Source organism: Mobula birostris, chromosome 31 (assembly GCF_030028105.1).
Source record: "Mobula birostris isolate sMobBir1 chromosome 31, sMobBir1.hap1, whole genome shotgun sequence".
In the NCBI taxonomy this organism is placed as follows: domain Eukaryota; kingdom Metazoa; phylum Chordata; class Chondrichthyes; order Myliobatiformes; family Myliobatidae; genus Mobula; species Mobula birostris.
In genome coordinates this window covers 5,330,237-5,350,891 of record NC_092400.1, presented here as the reverse complement: position 1 = coordinate 5,350,891, position 20,655 = coordinate 5,330,237, and the positions used below count along the sequence as shown (strand labels likewise).

Below are 20,655 nucleotides of genomic sequence, written 5' to 3'. Positions count from 1 at the left end.
ACTAAAGAATGTCAGAGCAGAGAGCCTGGGTAGTTGAGGACATATTGTCAACAAAGAGGGATTTATAAATGGCTGGTGTCTGACTAACGGTGGTAGGTTGTAGGGTTGGAAATTTTAATAGGTGTGAAACTTCCTTTATATATGCTCGCTGCTGTGCTGCTAAATGAACCTATCTGCTGTGAAATTATGGGTAGCTGCTGCCAGCAAAGATCAAACAAGAGACAATCTGCAGATGCTGGAAATCCAAGCAACACACAAAAAATGCTGGAGGAACTCAGCGGGCCAAGCAGCATCTATGAAAAAGATCTCGGCCCACAACATCGACTGTTTACTGTTTTCCGTAGATCCTGCCTGGCCCACTGAGTTCCTCCAGCATTTTGCGTGGGTGTGTGTGTGTGTCAAAGATTGTCATTTACATAAATAACACTAGACAACAGAAATTTTGCTTCCTGAATACATTTGGGTTTATCTTATGGATTTTGATCTGCTGATCATGAAAATTGCCATGAAATTTCCTTATCACATACCATTTATTTGAAATCACCTATATTTGTTATTTCAAGTGAGTTAAAATGTTGCCACGATGTAAGCTGAAAAGTTTTCTATCTTGTCCAGGTATGCCTAGGCATGTTTAGTCAGGGTGGATGCTGCATGGCAGGACAGGTTTTTGAAAGGCTATAAATTTCCGTGAAGGATTTCAATATTTGAGACAGATATTTTCCCAGAATAACTGATGCCAAGATTAAGGAAGACATTTTTGTTGGTCCACAAATCAAATAGGTCATTAATGGTAGGCAATTTGAAAAACTTCTAATGGGACTGGAGAAAATCACATGGAAGACATTCAAGGATGCTGTTGAAAAAATTCTTGGCAACTACAGAGCACCAAACTAGGTGTAGCTGGTTGATAAAACCATGAAGTACAACAAATCACTAAAGATTCATTTTTTGCATTCCCATTTAGACCTCTTCACTGCAGATCTTACTGCTGTCAGTGACAAGCACGGTGAAAGGTTTCACCAGGACATTGCAGTTCATGGAGAAATGATATCAGGACAACTGGAATTCGTCAGTGCTGACTGATTAATATTGAGTGCCAATGAAAACCATCAACAAAGCATTTTTAGCATAGTTGAACTATTGGAAAGCACCAGCATCATTATTCAGATAAATGCATTATATTTAGTAAGAGTTAATTTCTTGTTTCTCCAAACTCCTGCATGATACAGGTATTCTGAAATTGTATGTGTTCAGCTTCAAGTGGTTGATCATAAACAAAAAAAAATTGAAGCAACACTTTGTCGAAAAAAATTGTTGTCCATTGTTTTCCATTGTTTTCAACCCAATGACCATCAGGCAGAATTCTCACAACGGTTCACGTCTGTGCATGCAAACCTAGTAAATTCATGTTTGGGAAAAAAGGAAGAAACTTATTATAGAATAGCTTATTAGACCAAGTGAATTTTTGTTTAGAAAAGCATACGCTGAACTTTTATTTTCTTTAAATTATGTCTGAAGGATTTTATTCCCCTTTCCCCTCATGATACATGATTATATTTTAGTGACAGAGGTACTGAATCTCAAAGCTGTGAATATTTCAAGTTTATAATAGCTAGAAGCTAAACAAAGAAAAGATAAGCCACTGTGAGAATACAGGTTGATCTAAAAGAATAATCGATGAAGACTTATATCCACTGTAGTTTTATGGAGTGGGAGATACCCAGGTGTTGGTTCTTAATGTGGGACATCTATTGCATACCAGGTACAACATAGATTTTGTTATCCATTTGATGGAATCCACTTACACTTTCTTAAGCCGGCCGAATTCATGCAGTTAAAATGATGATTTTACCAAAATTTTTATATGTATTTCAAAATATCCCTTTTTTTTAAACTAAGAGGTTTTTTGATCAGGTTGAATCTATTATTTCATCTTTTGTTTGGAATAATAAAAGACCAAGAATTGGAAAATATCATTTACAAAAATTAAAAAAGGGTGGAGGTCTTGCCCTGCCTAATTTAAGAATGTATTATTGAACTGTTAATATACATTGTGTATGTTCTTGGTTATATTGGGCTGATAAAAATGAACGACCACCTTGGGCTGATTTGGAATTGAAAGCTGTGAAAGAGTTTCACTTAACCTCATTATTAGGAGCTTCTTTACCTGTACAACTGACCAAAATTGCTAATCTAAATTTATATCCTATGATTAAGCAGTCATTATGAATTTGGTACCAGTTTCGTAGTTTTTTTTAATCTCAAAAAATTTAAACCTCTTAGTTTAATTTATCGAAATTATTTATTTAAACCTTCATTAAGTGATCCTACCTTTCTTCTTTGGAGAAATAAAGGAGTTTATTCCTTCGTGGATCTGTTCCAAGGTGGCCGATTGAAGTCTTTTGAGAAATTAGTAACTAAATACTCTCTCTCAAATTCACATTTCCTGCAATATCTTCAGGTCAGACATTTCTTACAAGAATATTTAAGTAATTTTCCATAAATACAGGATTCTGACCTGTTAGATATTATTTTAAAAATACCCAGATGGAATATAAGGTGTTGTTCCTCCAACCTGAGTGTGGCTTCATCTTGATCTTCATCTGTGGCTATGGGTAGCCGCCAACCTGATGGCATGAACACTGACTTCTCTAACTTACGCTAATGCCCCACCTCCCCCTCGTACCCCATTCTGTTATTTATTTATATACACACATTCTTTCTCTCTCTCTCTCCTTTTTCTCCCTCTGTCCCTCTGACTATACCCCTTGCCCATCCCCTGGGTTCCCCCCCCTCCCCCTTTTCCTTCTCCCTGGGCCTCCTGTCCCATGATCCTCTCATATCCCTTTGCCAATCACCTGTCCAGCTCGGCTCCATCCCTCCCCCTCCTGTCTTCTCCTTATCATTTTGAATCTCCCCCTCCCCCTCCCCCTTCCACTTTCAAATCTCTTACTAGCTCTTCTTTCAGTTAGTCCGGACGAAGGTTCTCGACCCAAAATGTCGACTGTACCTCTTCCTAGAGATGCTGCCTGGCCTGCTGCGTTCACCAGCAACTTTGAAGTATGTTGCTTGAATTTCCAGCATCTGCAGAATTCCTCGTGTTTGGGAATTTTGACATTGGTTAACTCTTCCGTCTGTGCCAGTGTCACTCTTTAATTCAATTTAAAATTGTACATTGTTACTATTTGACAAAGGAGAGATTGTCTAAAATGTTTCCTAACGTTGATAGTGTGATAGATGTAAAACTGAGACAGCTATATTGACCCATATGTTTTGGTCGTGTTCTGTATTGAAACATTTTTGGAAATCTATTTTCTCTACAATTCCTAAAAATTTTAAAAATTAATTTACAACCTAATAAATTGACAGTTTTGTTTGGCATAATCCCTCAATATATTCATGGTATTTCTATATCAGACCAACATGTAATTGCATTTGTTACATTATTGGCCAGAAGGGCTATTTTATTGAAATGGAAAGATGCTTCTGCTGCCACTTTGATACAGTGGTTCTCTCAGGTGATGCTATGTCTTAGTTTGGAGAAAATCAGAAGTTGAACTTTTGATCCTCAATTTGATTTTGAGAAAAGGTGGGGTTCATTTGCCCGCTACTATCATCTGATTTGAGTTAATTAAGATGGTTTCTTTCTGATTTTTGTTTAAATGGATTTGAGTTGGCGGATTGATGTTTTCTTTTATGGAAGCTTGTATGGCGTATAGCTCCGGGGTTGTGCTCCCAATGGTTTTTTTTTTTTCGTTTTTGTTTTAGTTAGGGGTTTTTCTGTTTTAGTTAGTAAGGGTTCTTTTTTTCCTTTTTTCTTTCAAAATATATTCTTAACACTTTATTGCTTTGTTAATCAGTTATTTGGTAATTTAATTCTTTGTACATATTGACATGTTGACTTGATTACCTTAATGTATTTTTTTGTTGATCTTTAATAATAATTAATAAAAAAGATTTTAAAATGAAAAGTGTGTTAAAATACCTAGGTCTGGGCATGTAGTGAGTGAGGGCTTTGACAGCAAAGTGAAGCAAGACTGGAATTGGACAGAAGTGAAGGGGGTAGTAAAGGCTTCCTTTGGAAATGGCACAGTTACAGAGACCAAAATTAACTTTGGCTTCAGTATAATGCCAAGGCTCTGAGTTATCCAGAGTAGCACAGACAAAATGCTGGAGGAACTCAGCAGGTCAGTCAGCATCTATGGAAAGGAATGCAATTGACATTTCAGACGGAAAGCCTTCATCAGGAATAATACGGTTCGGATTCAAATGGTTTCCAAGGAGAGGGAAATAGTGGTGTCTAGGGAATAGAATTTCTGACCAGGCTTAGGATATAAGTCAAGGTCACTCCAGAAAGTGATGACTATCTGCTATCTTTAATGACTATTGCCCGCTAGAACTCAGATCTACTGTAATGAAGTGCTTTGAAAAGTTGGTCATGGCTAGAATGAACTCTGCCTGAGCAAAGACCTGGACCCACTGCATTTTGCCTACCGCCACAAAAATCTCACTGGTCCTCCACTCTGCCTTGGAGCACCTGGACAACAGCAATATCTACATCCCAGGCTGCTGTTTATTGTTTACAGTTTAGCATCCCATCTTATCATCCCCTCAGTATGGCAGATTTAAGTTCCTGAGTGTCAGTATCTCAGAGGATCTGAGATTGCTGCAGTCTTGAAGGCATATTAGTGGCTCTAGTTCATTAGGAGTTTGTTGCCAAAGTTTCCAGCAGCTTCCTATAGATGTACGGTGGAGAGCATCCTGACTGGTTGCATCACCACCTGGTATGGAGGCTCCAATGCACAAGATCAAAGGAGGCTGCAGAGCGTTGTAAACACAAAATAATCTGCAGATGCTGGGATCAAAGCAACACTCACAATTCCTCCAGCGTGTTGTGAGTGTTGCAGAGCATTGTAGACTCATCATGGCTACAAACTTCCCCACCTCTGAGGACACCTTCAAAAAGCAGTGTCTGAAGAAAGTGGCAACTATCGTTAAGGACCCTCAGAGTCTGGGATGTGCCCTTATCTCGTTACTACCATCAGGGACAAGGCACACGCTCAGCATTTTAGGAACAGATTCTTCCCCTTTGCCATCAGATTTCTGAATATCCATGAACTCAGGAGCACCACTTCAGTCTTCCCCTTTTGCACTACTTTTTTATTGTAATTTATTGTATTTTTAATGTACTGCTGCAACAAAACAACAAATCTCATGACACCTATCAGTGATACTAAACATAATTAGCATTCTAAACCGAAAGGCATTAGTCTTGTGATATTGAATTGGAAGGGGTGTCTGTTCACCTGAGCAATTGGACCATTTGAAGGTTGAGGTTATTGCCTGGGGTGGGGGTTGCAAAGCGATCCTCCCTCCAACGATCAGAAGGCAGGTCGTCAACGCTCATCCTTCTCATTCACCTCAATGTTTCAATCTCCCTCTTCACTTTAATCGGCAAACAGTGGAAGCTTTAATCAACGAAATGGAGTTGAACATCAGCTTGCACTGCGTCCTGTAGCTTCCTTGCCTCAAGGCTTGCGCTCACTGCTTCCCAGAATCCTTTCAGTGACAACAAAGCGCTAAATCACCCAAATGATCTCCAAACTGCAAATCACAGGGTCCAACAGTTTTAGAAATGCATTCGAGACATAAAACAGACGCAAAAGAAGTGAAATAAATAGTTTTGTGGATTATCAAGAAGACATCAACTGAGGAAGTGTTGCCTTCAGCACTCTTTTGAGCTAAACGTACTGAAGATAGGGGGGTAATCATGTAAGGTGCTGCATTATTAATAAAGAATGGCTATATTTTTCTCTAAAAATGAAACTTTAATTTTTATTGTGGAGCGTGCTCCATTTGCAAACCTGATTATGTGATCAACAGTTACGTGGCCAAAATAAGAAACAATGGGTAATTCAAATCAATGCAAAGCCAGCATTAGTAATTTTTTTTTGGACAGAGAACCTGCAGCATCACCTATTTGTCTTGGGGTATTTCAATATGGTCTGTGATTTTATCATTCAGCAGAAACAGTTCAATGTGCTGCAGTATCTGTCTTTCTTGGTGAGCAAATTTGTTAAAGCTTTTTAAAAAATCTTGTTATGCATGGGATATTATTTCAAGTAGTTAATGTGGTCAAGGCATGACCCACTGACTATTGACTATTGTTTAGTAAGTTGTGTAGCACCCTGGTAAAGTTTTTACTGCTAATGTTGTAGAGTATTTCATGTAATAGGCTTTCTGTAGAAGTTGTGTGTTTGCTGGCAGCGTTTGGATTATCAGTTAAGATAAGGGATGCTTAGGAATCTGTGTTATCCAATCAGGAGAGTGGAACTGGGAGAACATTCTGGAGAAGGCTGGGGGAGTGGGTTTTGGGACTGACGCCAGTTTAGGTCGAGGGCTTTGTTTGGTTGAAGATTAGGAAAGAACCAGGCATAGGATTCATTCCATTGGGGACGCGTGGTTTGATGGAGCCCAAGGTGTGGAGGTCTACTGAGGATCGGTGAATATGGCTTTTGGAAGGTTTGAGCTCCAACATATGCACATTTGACTATTTAATTATGATGGACCCTTTTTGTTCTTTCCTTTCTTTGATAACTCTTTAGTTAAGTTAATGTTCATAAGTGTACTTTATAATTGTGTGCACTGTACGACCTATTATTTCATGCTGACCAGCGATTGCCAGGTTGTAAGTAAATCACACAGCATTCGCACAAACTGGAGTTTGAGTGGGCGAGACGTCCTAACCTCACGGATTTGGCAGGACCAAAGTTGTATACCCCTAGACGTACGGGGCCTGAGAAAGGTGATTTTCTTACTGTGGAGTCCAGTGGCTGTTGGTGAGGGGTACTGGCTTTATTTCCAGAGACACCCAGTAAAAAGAGGTTTCAGTTATCACCAGTGATTAATTCCATTATTTTACATGAAATTGAGGTGACACTAATGCGTCGGTTTTCTTAAGAAGCTTCAAAGTTACTAAAGAGAAAAATATTGCATCCATTGTTCAGAACCTGTGTGTCTTTTGAAGGCCTTTAAGCCCTCAAGCAATCCTTGCTGATTTTCCTTGGAGTCCAACTTAACCTTTGAGTGTATTCTTCTTGCTGCAAACATTAAAAGCAAGCATAAAAACCGTGTGTTTTTATGCCTCAGGACAAACCGTATCAGTGGACAAAGAGATGAAGCCAGTCTTTCAACTGAATGATCTAATGTCATAGAATCAAACAGCACGGGAACAGGCCCTCTAGCCCACAAGTCTGTGTCAACCATCAAGTACCCATCTCTACTAATATGACTTTATTTTCTTCACCTTCCCATCAATGTCTCCTGACACTCATCTGTACGGTAGGGGCAATTTGGTGTAGCCAGTTAACCTACCAACCCACCCATCTTTGGACATCTTACTTGTAACTTATTGAGCACCTGAAGAAAACCCACAAAGTCATAGTGAAAACATGCAAACTCCACACTCATGCAATCAGGTCAGGTTTGGGTTAATTATCCCACTATAATGCCAATTCAGTTATGTTCTGAGATTACACTTGGAGTATTGCATGCAGCTCAGGTCACCCTAGCCAGAGAAAAGATGTCAAAAGCAGAAAAGGGTGCAGAAAAGATTTGCAAGAATGTTACTGGGACTGGAGGGCTTGAGTAGTAAAGAAAGATTTGATAGCCTGGGTCCATTTTCTCTGGAGCATAGGAAGCTGAGGGATAACCTTATCGAGGTGTATAAAATTAAATCAAGTGAGGGGGAGGAGGGAGAATAGATTAAGTGAATGGTCACAGTTTTGAATTGAATTGACTTTATTTCTTACATACTTCACATATATGAGGAGTAAAAATCTTTATGTTACGTCTCCATCTAAATGTGTAATGTGCAATCATAGTAATTTATAATAATCTATACCACTCCTTGGACAAAGCACTAGAAGAATGCAAATCACAAGAAGCCATCTTAGTCATGGGCGACTTCAATGCAAAAGTTGGTGAGGAAAGGGAAGACCATATTGTGGGAGACCAGGGAATGGGAGAAAGAAATGAAAGAGGAGAAAAGCTTATATCATGGTGTAAAACAATCAATCAGATAATCACCAACGTATAAAATCCTAAAGGGATTGGACAGGCTAGATGCAGGAAGATTGTTCCTGATGTTGGGGAAGTCCAGAACAAGGGGTCACAGTTTGAGGATAAAGAGGAAGCCTTTTAGGACCGAGATTAGGAAAAACTTCTTCACTCAGAGAGTGGTGAATCTGTGGAATTCTCTGCCACAGGAAGCAGTTGAGGCTAGTACATTGGCTATATTTAAGAGGGAGTTAGATATGGCCCTTGTGGCTACGGGGATCAGGGGGTATGGAGGGAAGGCTGGTGCAGGGTTCTGAGTTGGATGATCAGCCATGATCATAATAAATGGCGGTGCAGGCTCGAAGGGCCGAATGGCCTACTCCTGCACCTATTTTCTATGTTTCTATGTAACACTTGGTTTAAACAACATCCAAGAAGGAAATGGACATGGAGAAGCCCAAGTGGGAACAACAAAAATCAAATAGACGACATAACAATCAGTAACAGATTCAAAAACTCGATAACTCAATCGCAAAGCTCTGTTGACTACAAGCTCAAAGCTGTCAAATACTCCTAATACGTTAATCCTTTCATTCATGGGATTATTCTCGTGAATCTCCTCTGAACTTTCTGCAATGCCAGTGAGGAATTGGGGATATAAAAAAAATCATTTTGAACTTGTGTAACCTCTGGCTAAAAGAATAATTGGGACTGAATAGGAATTTTTGAACTGAAATAAATTCTGTCTTCAGCAGTTAACTAAAACCGGCTTATACTCGTTCTCCCTTGGTTTGCTGAGAGACATTGAGAGTTTGATAACATTGTACATTGTACCCTCGTTTGAGGTGGGGAGGAGGACTCACCGACAAGGACAGGAATGAACATCCATCTGTAATTAAGTCAGGGCCTAGCAAAGGGAATAACTGATAAGGACTGGACAGCACATCCATCTGTAATTAAGCCTTGATCTAGCAGACTCTCTTATCTGTAACTAAGTTTCGCACCAACAGACTTGGTGGCTGTACCAGTTCAAATGACATCTTGCAACAGTAATGTATGGGGCTTACTATGTATAAATATATGACTGTAACCAGAGAGAGTGGGCCCACTTGTCGGTTGGTGGCAGTACTTACATGCCTTCCCTCTGACAACTGGGTCTCAAACTCCTGCAGGACGGTGCACAATAAACCATTGTAACTATAAGAAGCTGGTCTCCCGAGTTTTATTCAGATTCAGCTTTAACACCAGCACATCTTTTTTTAGATAAGGGGCCAAATCTGTTAACGATACTTCAAGTGCAGTCTGATGGAAGAGGATGCGGTAGTCTACCTCATAAGGCTTCAGACAGATGAAGTACAAGATGGATCGTCATAATCTCATCAGCATAACCTATAACTAGTATGCAGTGGAACAGGATTAAGTTTTAAGGAAGGAAGTGCAAAGTTTCAGGGATTACTTTCCAGTTTATCATAGTTTCTGGAGATACAAGAGACTATAGATGCTGGAGCATCAGTGTTTAAGGCAGCAATTATGAGGGGAAATAGCTGACATTTCAGGTCAAGTCCTTTCATCTGGACTGTTTCTTATGTCCAGTTCCCTATACTGATGCTGTCTGACCCTCTGAGTTCCTCCAGCATTTTGTGTGTTACCCTAGTAGTTTGTCCCTGATTGATTTTTGGTGGCAGTTGAGCATTATTTGTCCTAATTTGTAGTTAACAATGATACTTAGTGGCAGAAACCCTCTTGGATATGTCATGTTCTTAACTGGACAGGAATTCATTAATGCTTGTGGAGTTAGTGAAAGGTTAGCATGCTTCCAATTGTAATGGCTTGAGGGAAACTAATTAATAGTAAATGAGAGGCTTGTACTGACAGAGAAGATCTTAGTTTCAATCCCCGCATGTAAAAGGATGAATGATGCAAAATTGACTTGAAAATTGAAGCCAGTTTCAGCAACAAACAGCAGAAAAAGCTTTGCAGGAAGCTCTAGCCTGTTTGTAAATTTCTGTATTTCTATTTTAGTTGCCTGTTAAAAATTTGCTTCACGAAAGTTACAACAATTTAAAACATATTCTTATGTTACGGGTTGGCATATCTACTTGCAAAGATATAGCTAAATTTTCTTTTACTGTTATTGTAATTTTTTAACAGTTCAAGCCTGATTAAACCATATATCTCTGCCATTTTCATATATTTTCATTTGGTATGCAAACTAGTTATTTTCTGCCTTGCTGCACTTATATTTCCTTATTATCTATAAATACAATCAAGCTCTGTTAATCATCCTCTGAAGCTGAGTGGTGCTGGACTATCATATCTTCTTTAGTGTTGGGTGTTATTCCCTTAAGATTCCAACATTCTTTTAATTCTTTTTAGAGGTTATGCGGTGCAATAATAATATAAATTTACCACTGATCATAGTAGGTTTCAAGGGAACATGGAAACCAAAGCCAGGAAAGTCTCAACAGAGCATGGGAACTGGGGCCCTGGTGACATAGGTGATGAGGCATTTGCAAAACCACCAGGATTTCCAAACAATTGGTTAGTGGATTATCGGAGGTGTACTGGGAATAATTTTTTTTAGGTCTCACTGCTGAATTTTGCTCAACCATACTGGAGCTGGGTGCTTCTGATACTTAGGCTGTTGAAGTAAATAAAGCAGAGGAAGTGATGGCAATTCTGATAGCATCATCCTGGCCTTAAGTTTCTATTTGTTCTTTATTTCCTTAATTAGGGATCTATTTTCTAAATATACTGATATCTTTGGCCCATATTGAGTGAGCTTGATAGTGTGTAGCTTTTGAGAGAGTAAGGATTATTTAGGTTGCATTTTCTTTTAAATAAGGAAAACATTCTTCACAGTACCATGCAATTTGATAGCTCATGTTAATTTCACTGCTGGAATAAAGATACAACCTACGTGACCCTGATCTATAGGCTTGCAGGAATATAAGTACCAGGCTTGGATCTAACTCCTGCTGTCCTGTAAACTTACACTTTCCTATAAGTATTGCATTAAAAGTAATTGCTTTGTAGGGAGGTACTTAAGTCCAATCTAATGATGTGATAGCCTGTTCCAAAATGAGTTTGTTTCTCGAATTCTCTTGCCTTCTCTCTATCCCTTTCTTTGCCTTTAGCACTTGACCTTTCATTGAAGTTCAGAACTGACAGACATATGAGATATTTAACAATTATTTTACACACTCAGTGATCTGTTTCTCCGTCTGTTTTTCTCTTCCATTTTGCATCCTTTCACGTTTTCCTGTTTTCCGTTCTCCTACTCCTCTTCACTTGCTCTGTTGTCTTTGATTTTACCCTGAAGTTTCCTTTTTTCTCCTTTGTTATAGTTTTAACAGTGTGTAAATTATATTATTGCATTTATTTTAGCATTTGTATAAATTTCTTCTACATAAAATATATTTAGGCTATCTTTAATGATCTGGCTTGTGGGTGTATTATTAATTTTATCTATTTATTTAGAGATAGAGTGCAGAACAGGTACTTTTGGCCCAATAGGCATGCCATCCAGCCTCCCATCCATTTAGCCCTAGCCTAATCACTGGACAATTTACAATGACTAATTGACCGACCAACTGGTACATCTTTGGACTGTGGAGGGAAACCAGAGCACCCATGGAAGCCTACGCTGTCACGAGGAAAACGTACAAACTCCTTACAGACAGCATGGGAATTGAACTCCAAACTCTGATGCCCCAGGAAGGAATAGCATTGTGTAATCACTAGGCTACTGTGGCACCCTATATTTACATTATCTTGAACCTCTTCCTTGAACCCTATCAATTCCTTGGCTGTTGATTGTGCTTCAGTGCCACATCTAAGTTTTCTTAAGTGTTTTGCAGAACACAGGAATGGGAAACAACAAGTGGCAAATTTCAATTATCTACAGTATAAAGTCAGAATATATTCTAGAATTTCATAGTTTTCCTTTGGGATACAAGTCCTCTCTCAAGCATAAAGCCTGGCCCAGTAGGATCTGACCTTGTGTAGTCCACACTCGGAGTATTTGATGAAAGTTACCCTATGCTTGGAATCTAGATTCTTGAGTATTTAGGGATTTGGCAAAATATTTTAACTGGTATTGGTTTATAATTGCCACATATACCAAGATACAACGTAAAGGTTGTCTTGCATACGGTTTACACAGTGCACTGAGCTAGAGTAAGGTAAAGCAATAACAATGTAGAATCGCGGGTACAAGCCACTGAAGGAGTGTAGTGCAGGTAAACCATAAAGTGCAGGATCATAAGGTAGATTGTAACATCGAGAGTCCATCTCATTGTACAAGAGGCCTATTCATGAGTCTGATAATAGTGGGACAGAAGCTTTTATTGAACGTCGTGATGTGTGCTTTCAAGCTTTTGTATCGTGCCAATGGAGAGGGGAGAAAAGAGCAGAAGTTCCAAGGACAGTAGCAAGATCTCAGTGTATACATGTTAGAAATTATCGTAACATTCTGCGTCAGTACAATAGTTTGGACTGTGTTTCAGTAAAGGAAGCCTTATCACAACACACGTCAAACTTGTGAAGCTCCTGGTCATGGGAGTAAAGTCCCCTTTCAGAAGGTATTACTTCTAAAGTGAAAAATGAAAGATGAAAATTTACTTTTCTTTCTACGATACAAATGTTACACGATTTTATGCTTTTACATCATAGTTTTCATCTGCCTGCAACTCTGTGATATTTACAAAGCTTCCATCTTCCATCCTCTCACACAGGTCTCTGAATATGGACTTCGAGAACCAGGATAAGGAGAAAGATGGAAGTACATCATCTGCCAACTTCAATGCAAACAATACCAACAATAGTAAGTAGAATGTTGCTGGTCTATTTCCCATTCATTTATGGAGAGTGTCAAGAAAATTCACCATGATTGGCGGTCTTTGACGTTACAGGTTTCCCCTGCTATCCGAAGGTAGAGCATTCCTATGAAACGCTTCGTAAGCCGGAATGTCGTTAAGTGAATAAGCAGTTACCATTTATTAATATGGGAAAAATTTTTTGAGTGTTTCCAGACCCAAAAAATAACCTACAAAATCATGCCAAATAACACAGAAAACCTAAAATAACAGTAGCATATAGTAAAAGCAGGAATGATATGATAAATATACAACCTATATAAAGTAGAAACACTTTTTTGCAATCATTGAAGCACTGCCTAGTGCAGCAAAAATCTCACACAAGCACTTTTGGCGCAGGCGCTCTCAGCAGGAACACTCTCTCCAGTAACCTTTAAGCTATGAGGCTGCCAAATCATACCAAATAATAAATCATACTAAATAACACAAAAATACACAGGCTATATAAAGTAGAAATACTTTTCTGCAATCATTGAAGCACTGTCTAGCGCAGCAAAAATCTCACGCATGCGCTCGCGGCAGAAGCACTGTCAGCACAGGCGCTGTCGGCGAAAACACTCTCTCCAGTAACCTTTAAGCTATGAGGCTGCCAAATCATACCAAATAATAAATCATACTAAATAACACAAAAATACACAGCCTATATAAAGTAGAAATAATGTATGTACAGTGTGGTTTCACTTACGGGAATCGGGATGGCTGAGTCGTCGGAGGTTGGGGTGGTGGGAGGTAGAGGAGACTGGGGTGTCATCTCATTGTTGTCTGTTTCCATTAGGGCAGCCAGGTCATCTTCTTCTATGTCTGCCTGCCTCGATGTCGAAGGTTGAGGTTTGTCGTCTGCTGTGGCTGATGTGGAAGGCTTGAAAAAAGGCAGTATGCTTGACTGCTTAGCCTTGCGCATTTTTCTATCATACAGTTCTTTGTAAGCACTCAAAACATCCTGCAAACCTGCCCTAAACCTACGTACCCTTTCAAAATTAAAGTCATGTTTTTCTGCAATTATTGCAGTGTTGCCAATCGCAGCGAAAATCTCACGCAATTGCTTCACGTTCAGTTCCTGGACGACTTCACTTTCGGTCCGTTCGCTACTGCGTTCGGTTTCGATTGTTATCCTTTCCTCTTGCAATTGCATCAGCTCTTCATCTGTCAGTTCTTGGTCATGGGATGCCAAAACCTCTTGAACATCATCTTCGTCAACTTCCACAAACCCAGCCTCCTTAGCCAAGCTTACTATTGCCGTATTTATTGTTGATGGTTCGAAGCCTTTAAAATCGTTCACTGCTTTGGGATGTAGTTTCCTCCAAACGCCATTTCTCATCGAGACTGTTAGCCTATCGAGAGCATCTCCAATGTTGGCAATTGCCAATTTTATATTGTTGTCTTTCCAGATCTCTCGCAAAGATGCTTTGGAGTTGCCCTCTCTGTCAATGGCACCTACAATAAAACGCATCACATTTTGCGTATAGTAAGCCTTAATTGTGGCTATTAGGCCTTGGTCGCACGGCTGCAGCAACAATGTCGTATTCGGCGGTAAGAATGCAACACGAATGTTACCGCCATACTCGGTAATGCCAGGTGGATGAGCAGCACAATTATCGACAATCACAAGGTTATTTTCTCTACAGTATTTTTCAACAAAAGGGCTAACGTATCCGCTCATGGACTCAGAAGAAAGCCCTTGGGTATTTTAACTGTCTGGATGTGAACGGAACACAACGGGAAGTGTTTTCTTATCAACGCCTTTAAGTGCCCTTGGATTTTCTGTAGTACACACTAGTTCTACACTAGTAGAGGCTTAAGGACAGCATCACCAGTGGCGTTAATAATAGGCATTAGGGTAAACCTGTCCTTCGATGCCTTGTGTCCCTTAGCCTGCTTTTCTTCTTTCGAAATAAATGTCTTACTCAGCAATTTTTCCAATAAATTGCGGTTTCGTCACAGTTAAACACTTATATAAATAACCACCTTCTGTAATTATGTTCTTCAGTTCTGCTGGGAACTTTTTGGCAGCTTCAGTATCAGCTGAAGCACTCTCTCTGGTAAACGATAAACTATGAAGCTGCCCTCGCCTCAGAAACCAATCAAACTACCCATGACTACCTTTAAATTCCACTTTCACAACACTTTCATCACCATTGGCCAGTGCTCTCTGTTTCAGCTTACTAAAAAGACTGACTGATTTCTCCTTAAGTATAAGATAACTTAACACCACGCTTTGTACACCCATCAATCCACTCAAGCAATAGACTTTCCATTTTATCCATTACTGGATGCCGACTAAGAGAGACCACTTTGCTACAAGCAGAACCAACAGTAACATCGGCAACTTTCAAGATTCTTTCTCTCTGCGTATAAATAGTGTGAATGGTGGATGCAGGCAAGTTCAACGAGCGGACAATGTCCTTACTTCATTCACCACGATCGAAACGCTTAATTATGTCTAGTTTTACGCTAAGCGTAACACCCTTAGGCTTTTCTGATACCTTCAAACTCATCTTGCTAACGGATGCACAAAATAAATCGAGATAAAGCACGTATTTAAGCAGTGGCGGCTAGAATGCAGTTCTGGGGGAGGAGCTTGGCTGCTCGGGGTGCGCGCTGCTTTTTTTTCATGTGCTGCCTTTTTTCGTAACAGTGAAAACACCTGTTAGCGAAAACAAGTAACTAATGTAGGTCTTTCGTAACAGTGAGGTGTCGTAAAGCGAACGTTTGAAAAGCGGGGGACACCTGTATTATTGTTTCCTTGGAGCAAAGAAGGCATAGGGATGACCTGATAGAACTTGGTAGGGCAGATATTCTTTCCCTACGGTGAGGGTATCAAAAACAAGGGGGCATAGTTTAAGGTGAGAGGAAAGAGTTTTATAAAGGATTTGAATGATAAATTTTGCTTAACCAGAGTGGTTAATATTTGGAATGCACTATTAGAAGACAAAGTAGAATCAGTTTATCATTACTAGGTGTAAAGAATATTTAGATGGCATTTAAGTAGGCAAGGCATAGAAGGATATATTCCTGTGGCAAATAGGAGTACTGTAGATGAACAAAAATAAGTCAGCATGGATGTGGTGGGCCAAAGCTTTAATTTCTGTGCTATACAACTTTTACTCTATGACACAGTGATTCTATTTTAAAAATTTAAGAATTTGTGTATAGATACATTCATTTCAATAAAATTCTTTAGTTAGTGAAAAAACGTCAAAGGTCCAGAAACCAGAGTTTGATCCTGAACTTGGATGCTGGCTATGTGAAGTTTACATGTGACTAAATGAGTTCCTCTGGGTGTCCTATTTTTGCTCTACGTGCTCAAGGCAAAGTGGCTCATGAGCGATATTGCTACAGTAAATTTTCCCTAGCCAAGGTAGGTAGCGGATGTGAGAAGTTGATTGGGAGATGTAGATGGGTACTTTATGGTCAGCACAGATATGATGGGCTAAAAGGTCTGTTTCCTTAACTGTATAACAAAGCTTCCATTGTTGCTCATAAAGCAATGTTGTGATTGTACGATGGGTCAAGTGAATGTAAGGCAGAAATTGGCATTTCTAAAATTAACTGAAAAATGCCCAAATTATCATATTTGCTAGAAATTTTCCAGGTGTTTGAATAACTGAAAGTTAACATGTCAGTTAGTAGAGTTATTTTGTTTTCTTAAAAAGGGAGGTTAGTGCCAGCAGCACAGTTAAAATGATCATCTGTTAGAATTGGTGACTAACTCATTCTGTGCTACTAATATGAATAAGAACTGGCACAATGTAAAATAGTGTGTGGGCTGGCTCTAATATCCAATGTAATGATGGCATTCTATCATTAAAATGAAAAATATTGGAAATGTTGAAAGTTATCCCAAAACATTTGATGCATTTGATTAAACCAGAGTTCAATATCTTTGGAAAGTTTATTACTTAAGATCATTAGGTAGTTGGTGCTAATCCTCTATTTTATTGAACTTCATTAACTTTAATTATACATTTTATTATCTGACTGTTGAAAATGATAGAGAAAGAAAAGAATATGAACCATAAATTTAAAGATGTAGTTAAAGATTGCCATTTTATCCATGCTAGTCTGTAACAGTACAATCTAAATGATTTTTCATTTGTCATTTTATAAGTGGCTTAAGATTGTATTTGTTGCCTTTAATTAAGCACTGGTTTAGACTGTGAGAAATAGCTCATCTCACAGGTAGGTCTTGTGAAAACGTTCTGGCTGTAGGCAGGTTGGCAGAGATCAAGTTTACATTGGCTGTTGGAACATTTTTAATACAGTTCAATGGAAGGTTATGTATGGGGCCTAGGATGTTGCCTGAATTCTGCTTTAAAAAAAATAGCATTCTTGCCTCTGCTTCTTTTCCCTCATCAACCAATGTGAGAGGTTTTATGTATGATTATCACTTTGCCCCATGAAAAGTTCCAACATTTTGAGCAATAGTATCATCAATCCACTTTCTTCATAATTCTTTAATGGCCTAAAATACTGTCAGTTTCATTTCTGTCTATTGCTAAATTGGTCCTGATTTATAACCTTGACTATTTTATCAATGTGATTGAACACATTAGCCCTTTAAAAGCTAGTCTTCGTGTTGAATTAGAAGTGCAGTGTTTGAGACTGTCAGTATTTCATTCCTTATATAAGACCTTGAAATTCATGAACACTTTTTTTTTCTATTATTGCTTTTCTGATTTTACATTTTAGTTACCAGTTGGGGAGCTTTTAATAAATAAATCCGAGCAAGTGAATTTTTTTTCAAATTATCAATCAAGTATTTTGAAAAAAGCTATCCCTAGATCTAAAAAAAGTGCTAAGAGCGAGCTTTTTTGTTGTTTTTCTTTGTTATATCCTTTTATAGCATGTCAGTATTAGATCATAATATGCAAATTGTATTTAAAAAAACAAACCTTCAAATATTTTCTACCATTTTTGCTAAAAATGTAAATTCCCTCAATGAACAAGCTTCACTAAGAGTTTAACACACAGTGGATTCCAGTTAATTGGGACACATCAGGACCAGTGCATTTTGGCCAATTAAGCAGCTGCTCATATTAGTCGGTGTTTCTTGGAAATGGTTAAAATCAAAATAAAAAAGACGAGCTACTGATTAGCTGAGTAACAAATTACGTATTTAAATGAAACACAGAAATTAGAGCACTGCCAATGCTGCTATAGTGCCATTAAAATTGGTATTAGTTACTAATAGTTATTGATAGAGTACACTGCCATGTATAAGATCCAGGAAGGGGTAGCACCTCTAGTGAAGTGGTTTGCAGTGTCCATTTTGGGGCAGGTCACTCATCTTTGGTCCCCACCAGCCAGACACTTAGCTCTCAACTGTGGCTCCAAGTGGCTGTTTGCATGTGGCAGTGGCCACACCCCAGTACACAGCTTTGGCAGGTGAGTTAAACTAGGTGAGGGTAGTTGGTGGGCCTCATATCCCAGTGAAATAGGAACAAGCCTGTGAGGTAAGCTCTGGTGAACTGGGTAAATGAGATCAACAGGAAGATCCAACAGCCAAGAGGATGGTTCTGCAACGCTTCTGGAGAGTGAATGTGCTTGCTAAGACACAGAAGAAGTCGCGGTTATCCACAGCAACCAAGGAAGGCCCCAGTTTGTGACGACTACTTGTACCACTGAACCCGAACTTCTGAGGTCAAGAGAGTGGGACTGTCCCAGTGAGGGGCTTTTCCACTTTAAAAACACTCCCACACAGGTTTCACTGTCATCGTCGGATGCGATGGACTACCAACAGGCTACTGTGTTCTTTTGATTGGCCATTAATGAACAAAATTAACACAGGTACCAAGTGCAGATAATGGACTGCCTTCATACAATGCTTTTGATGATTGCATTCTCCAAATCTTCATTTTCATAGTAATAGTCAAGATACTTGTCAATACCTTCAAATTCTTCATAACTTCTAACTTGAAGTAGTGAAATTGCTTCTGGCATCTCCAAATCTGAATACTTCAAACCATAGTGGGCAAAGCAATTCTAAATTGTCTTACTGCTTATTTCTCACCAACTATCAGTGGCAAAAAGCACTGCTTTTTGAACGCAAACACATGCAACTGATGCTATTTAAAAACTATTTGCTCTAAGCATAGTCTAGTGTCTAACCGTCACTTAAGTTCATGTGACTAACATTAGTTAGAAACTGTTCAGCAGCACTGTCCTGTCCCAATTAAGCGGCATAGTGTCCCAAATATACCAAGGGAATCCTGGCTATGTTCGATTAATTTTGTTCTTTAAGAGTTGTCCCAGTGGTTGCCCTGTTTAACCGAACAAATTGGTTGGAATCCACTGTATAATTGGAGCAAGCTTGCTAATTTGCTTCCCAGACAAAAGCTGTTTGAGCCAAATGATCATAAAATATAACAGCGTCAGGTCATTCTGCCCAATGACACTGCTCCACCATTCAATAACGGCTGATTTTCTTTTCAACCCCATCCTCTCACCTTCCAGTATCCCTTAACCCCCTTACAAATCTCTATCAAAACCTATCAATCTCTACATTTAATAACCCTTTCAGTTGATCTCCACAGCTCTCTGTGGCAGTAAATTCCACAGTGACCCATATTATTGTTTATGCTGTACACGAGTTCCTTCAGCTCCTGATCGCCTATTTGTATATCTGTCTATTAGTTTCTCTCTTTATGTGTTGCTTCCCTTCAAATTAATCTGTGCACACACCTTAAATACTCTTTGGTAGCAAGTTCCACATTCTGACTATTTTTTTAAGAAAGCTTTTGAGTTCAACAGTAAATGAAAATTTAATATGTAGTAATCTGAGGTAAAAACTAGCATTACTGAAACTGCTCAAAAGTTCAGGCAGCATTTGTGGAAAGAGAAACTTAGGTTGAGGCTTCAGGTCAGTGACCTCATAGTGTCTTGACCTAATTAACGCTGTCTGACCTGAAATGTGAACTATTTTTTCTTTCTACAGACGCCTCAATTCCAAATTCAACACTGGCGCTTATTTTTTATGTAATTCATTTTATAATCTGTAATCTTGCTCATTTGGCTTGTCATTTTGCTGTCATGCTATATATTTATTTTAAGTAGCTTTCTTCTTACTATGAATCATTGCTGTCTCCACCTCTATGAATTGCAGCAGGGAGGAGGTTAGAAGGGGATTTTACAGAGTAGCAATTACCAGTGTACTTCCACTATCAATATGCTATTCAATTTTGGTGGGCCCAATTTAGTGGGAGCTATGAGAGTCTGTAAAGTGCATAGTGCCTCAAAATTAATTCTAAACTCAGTTACCCAGTTGACTGAATAGCTGCTTCTAAATAATAAAGAAAAGTAGAATTATGGGACAGTTGTAAGACTGGCCAATGAATGATGGACTGGACACAAACAACAGGAATTCTGCAGATGCTGGAAATTCAAGCAACACACATAAAAGTTGCTGGTGAACGCAGCAGGCCAGGCAGCATCTCTAGGAAGAGGTGCAGTCGACGTTTCAGGCCGAGACCCTTCGTCCTGGGTCCATCTCGCTCCTTCCCTGGGAAGAGGTATTAAACTTCAGGTTTCAAATCAGGGAATTTCATCAGACTTAAAGGAACTTATGAGGTTTGCAACCAGTATCTCACCATCAGCTCCAAGAAACATCAAATTTTAATCCCATTAGTTTGCTTGGTACTTAAGTGATAGATTATATATTCCCCTTTCCCCCTTGACTTTGAATTTTTCTATTAATGAAATGGTTTTAGTGTTTCACTGTAAA

The 20,655-nt window shown here is 39.0% G+C and overlaps 1 protein-coding gene across 1 annotated transcript in view; it reads left to right on the top strand.

Moving 5' to 3' along the window:
• sppl3 (signal peptide peptidase 3) overlaps nt 1-20,655 on the top strand; it is a 176,390-nt gene that overhangs the window by 76,153 nt on the left and 79,582 nt on the right. The window contains exon 3 of the mRNA XM_072247987.1: nt 12,795-12,883. Coding sequence (XP_072104088.1) covers nt 12,795-12,883 — 89 coding nt within the window. The remainder of the gene's footprint in view (nt 1-12,794; nt 12,884-20,655) is intronic.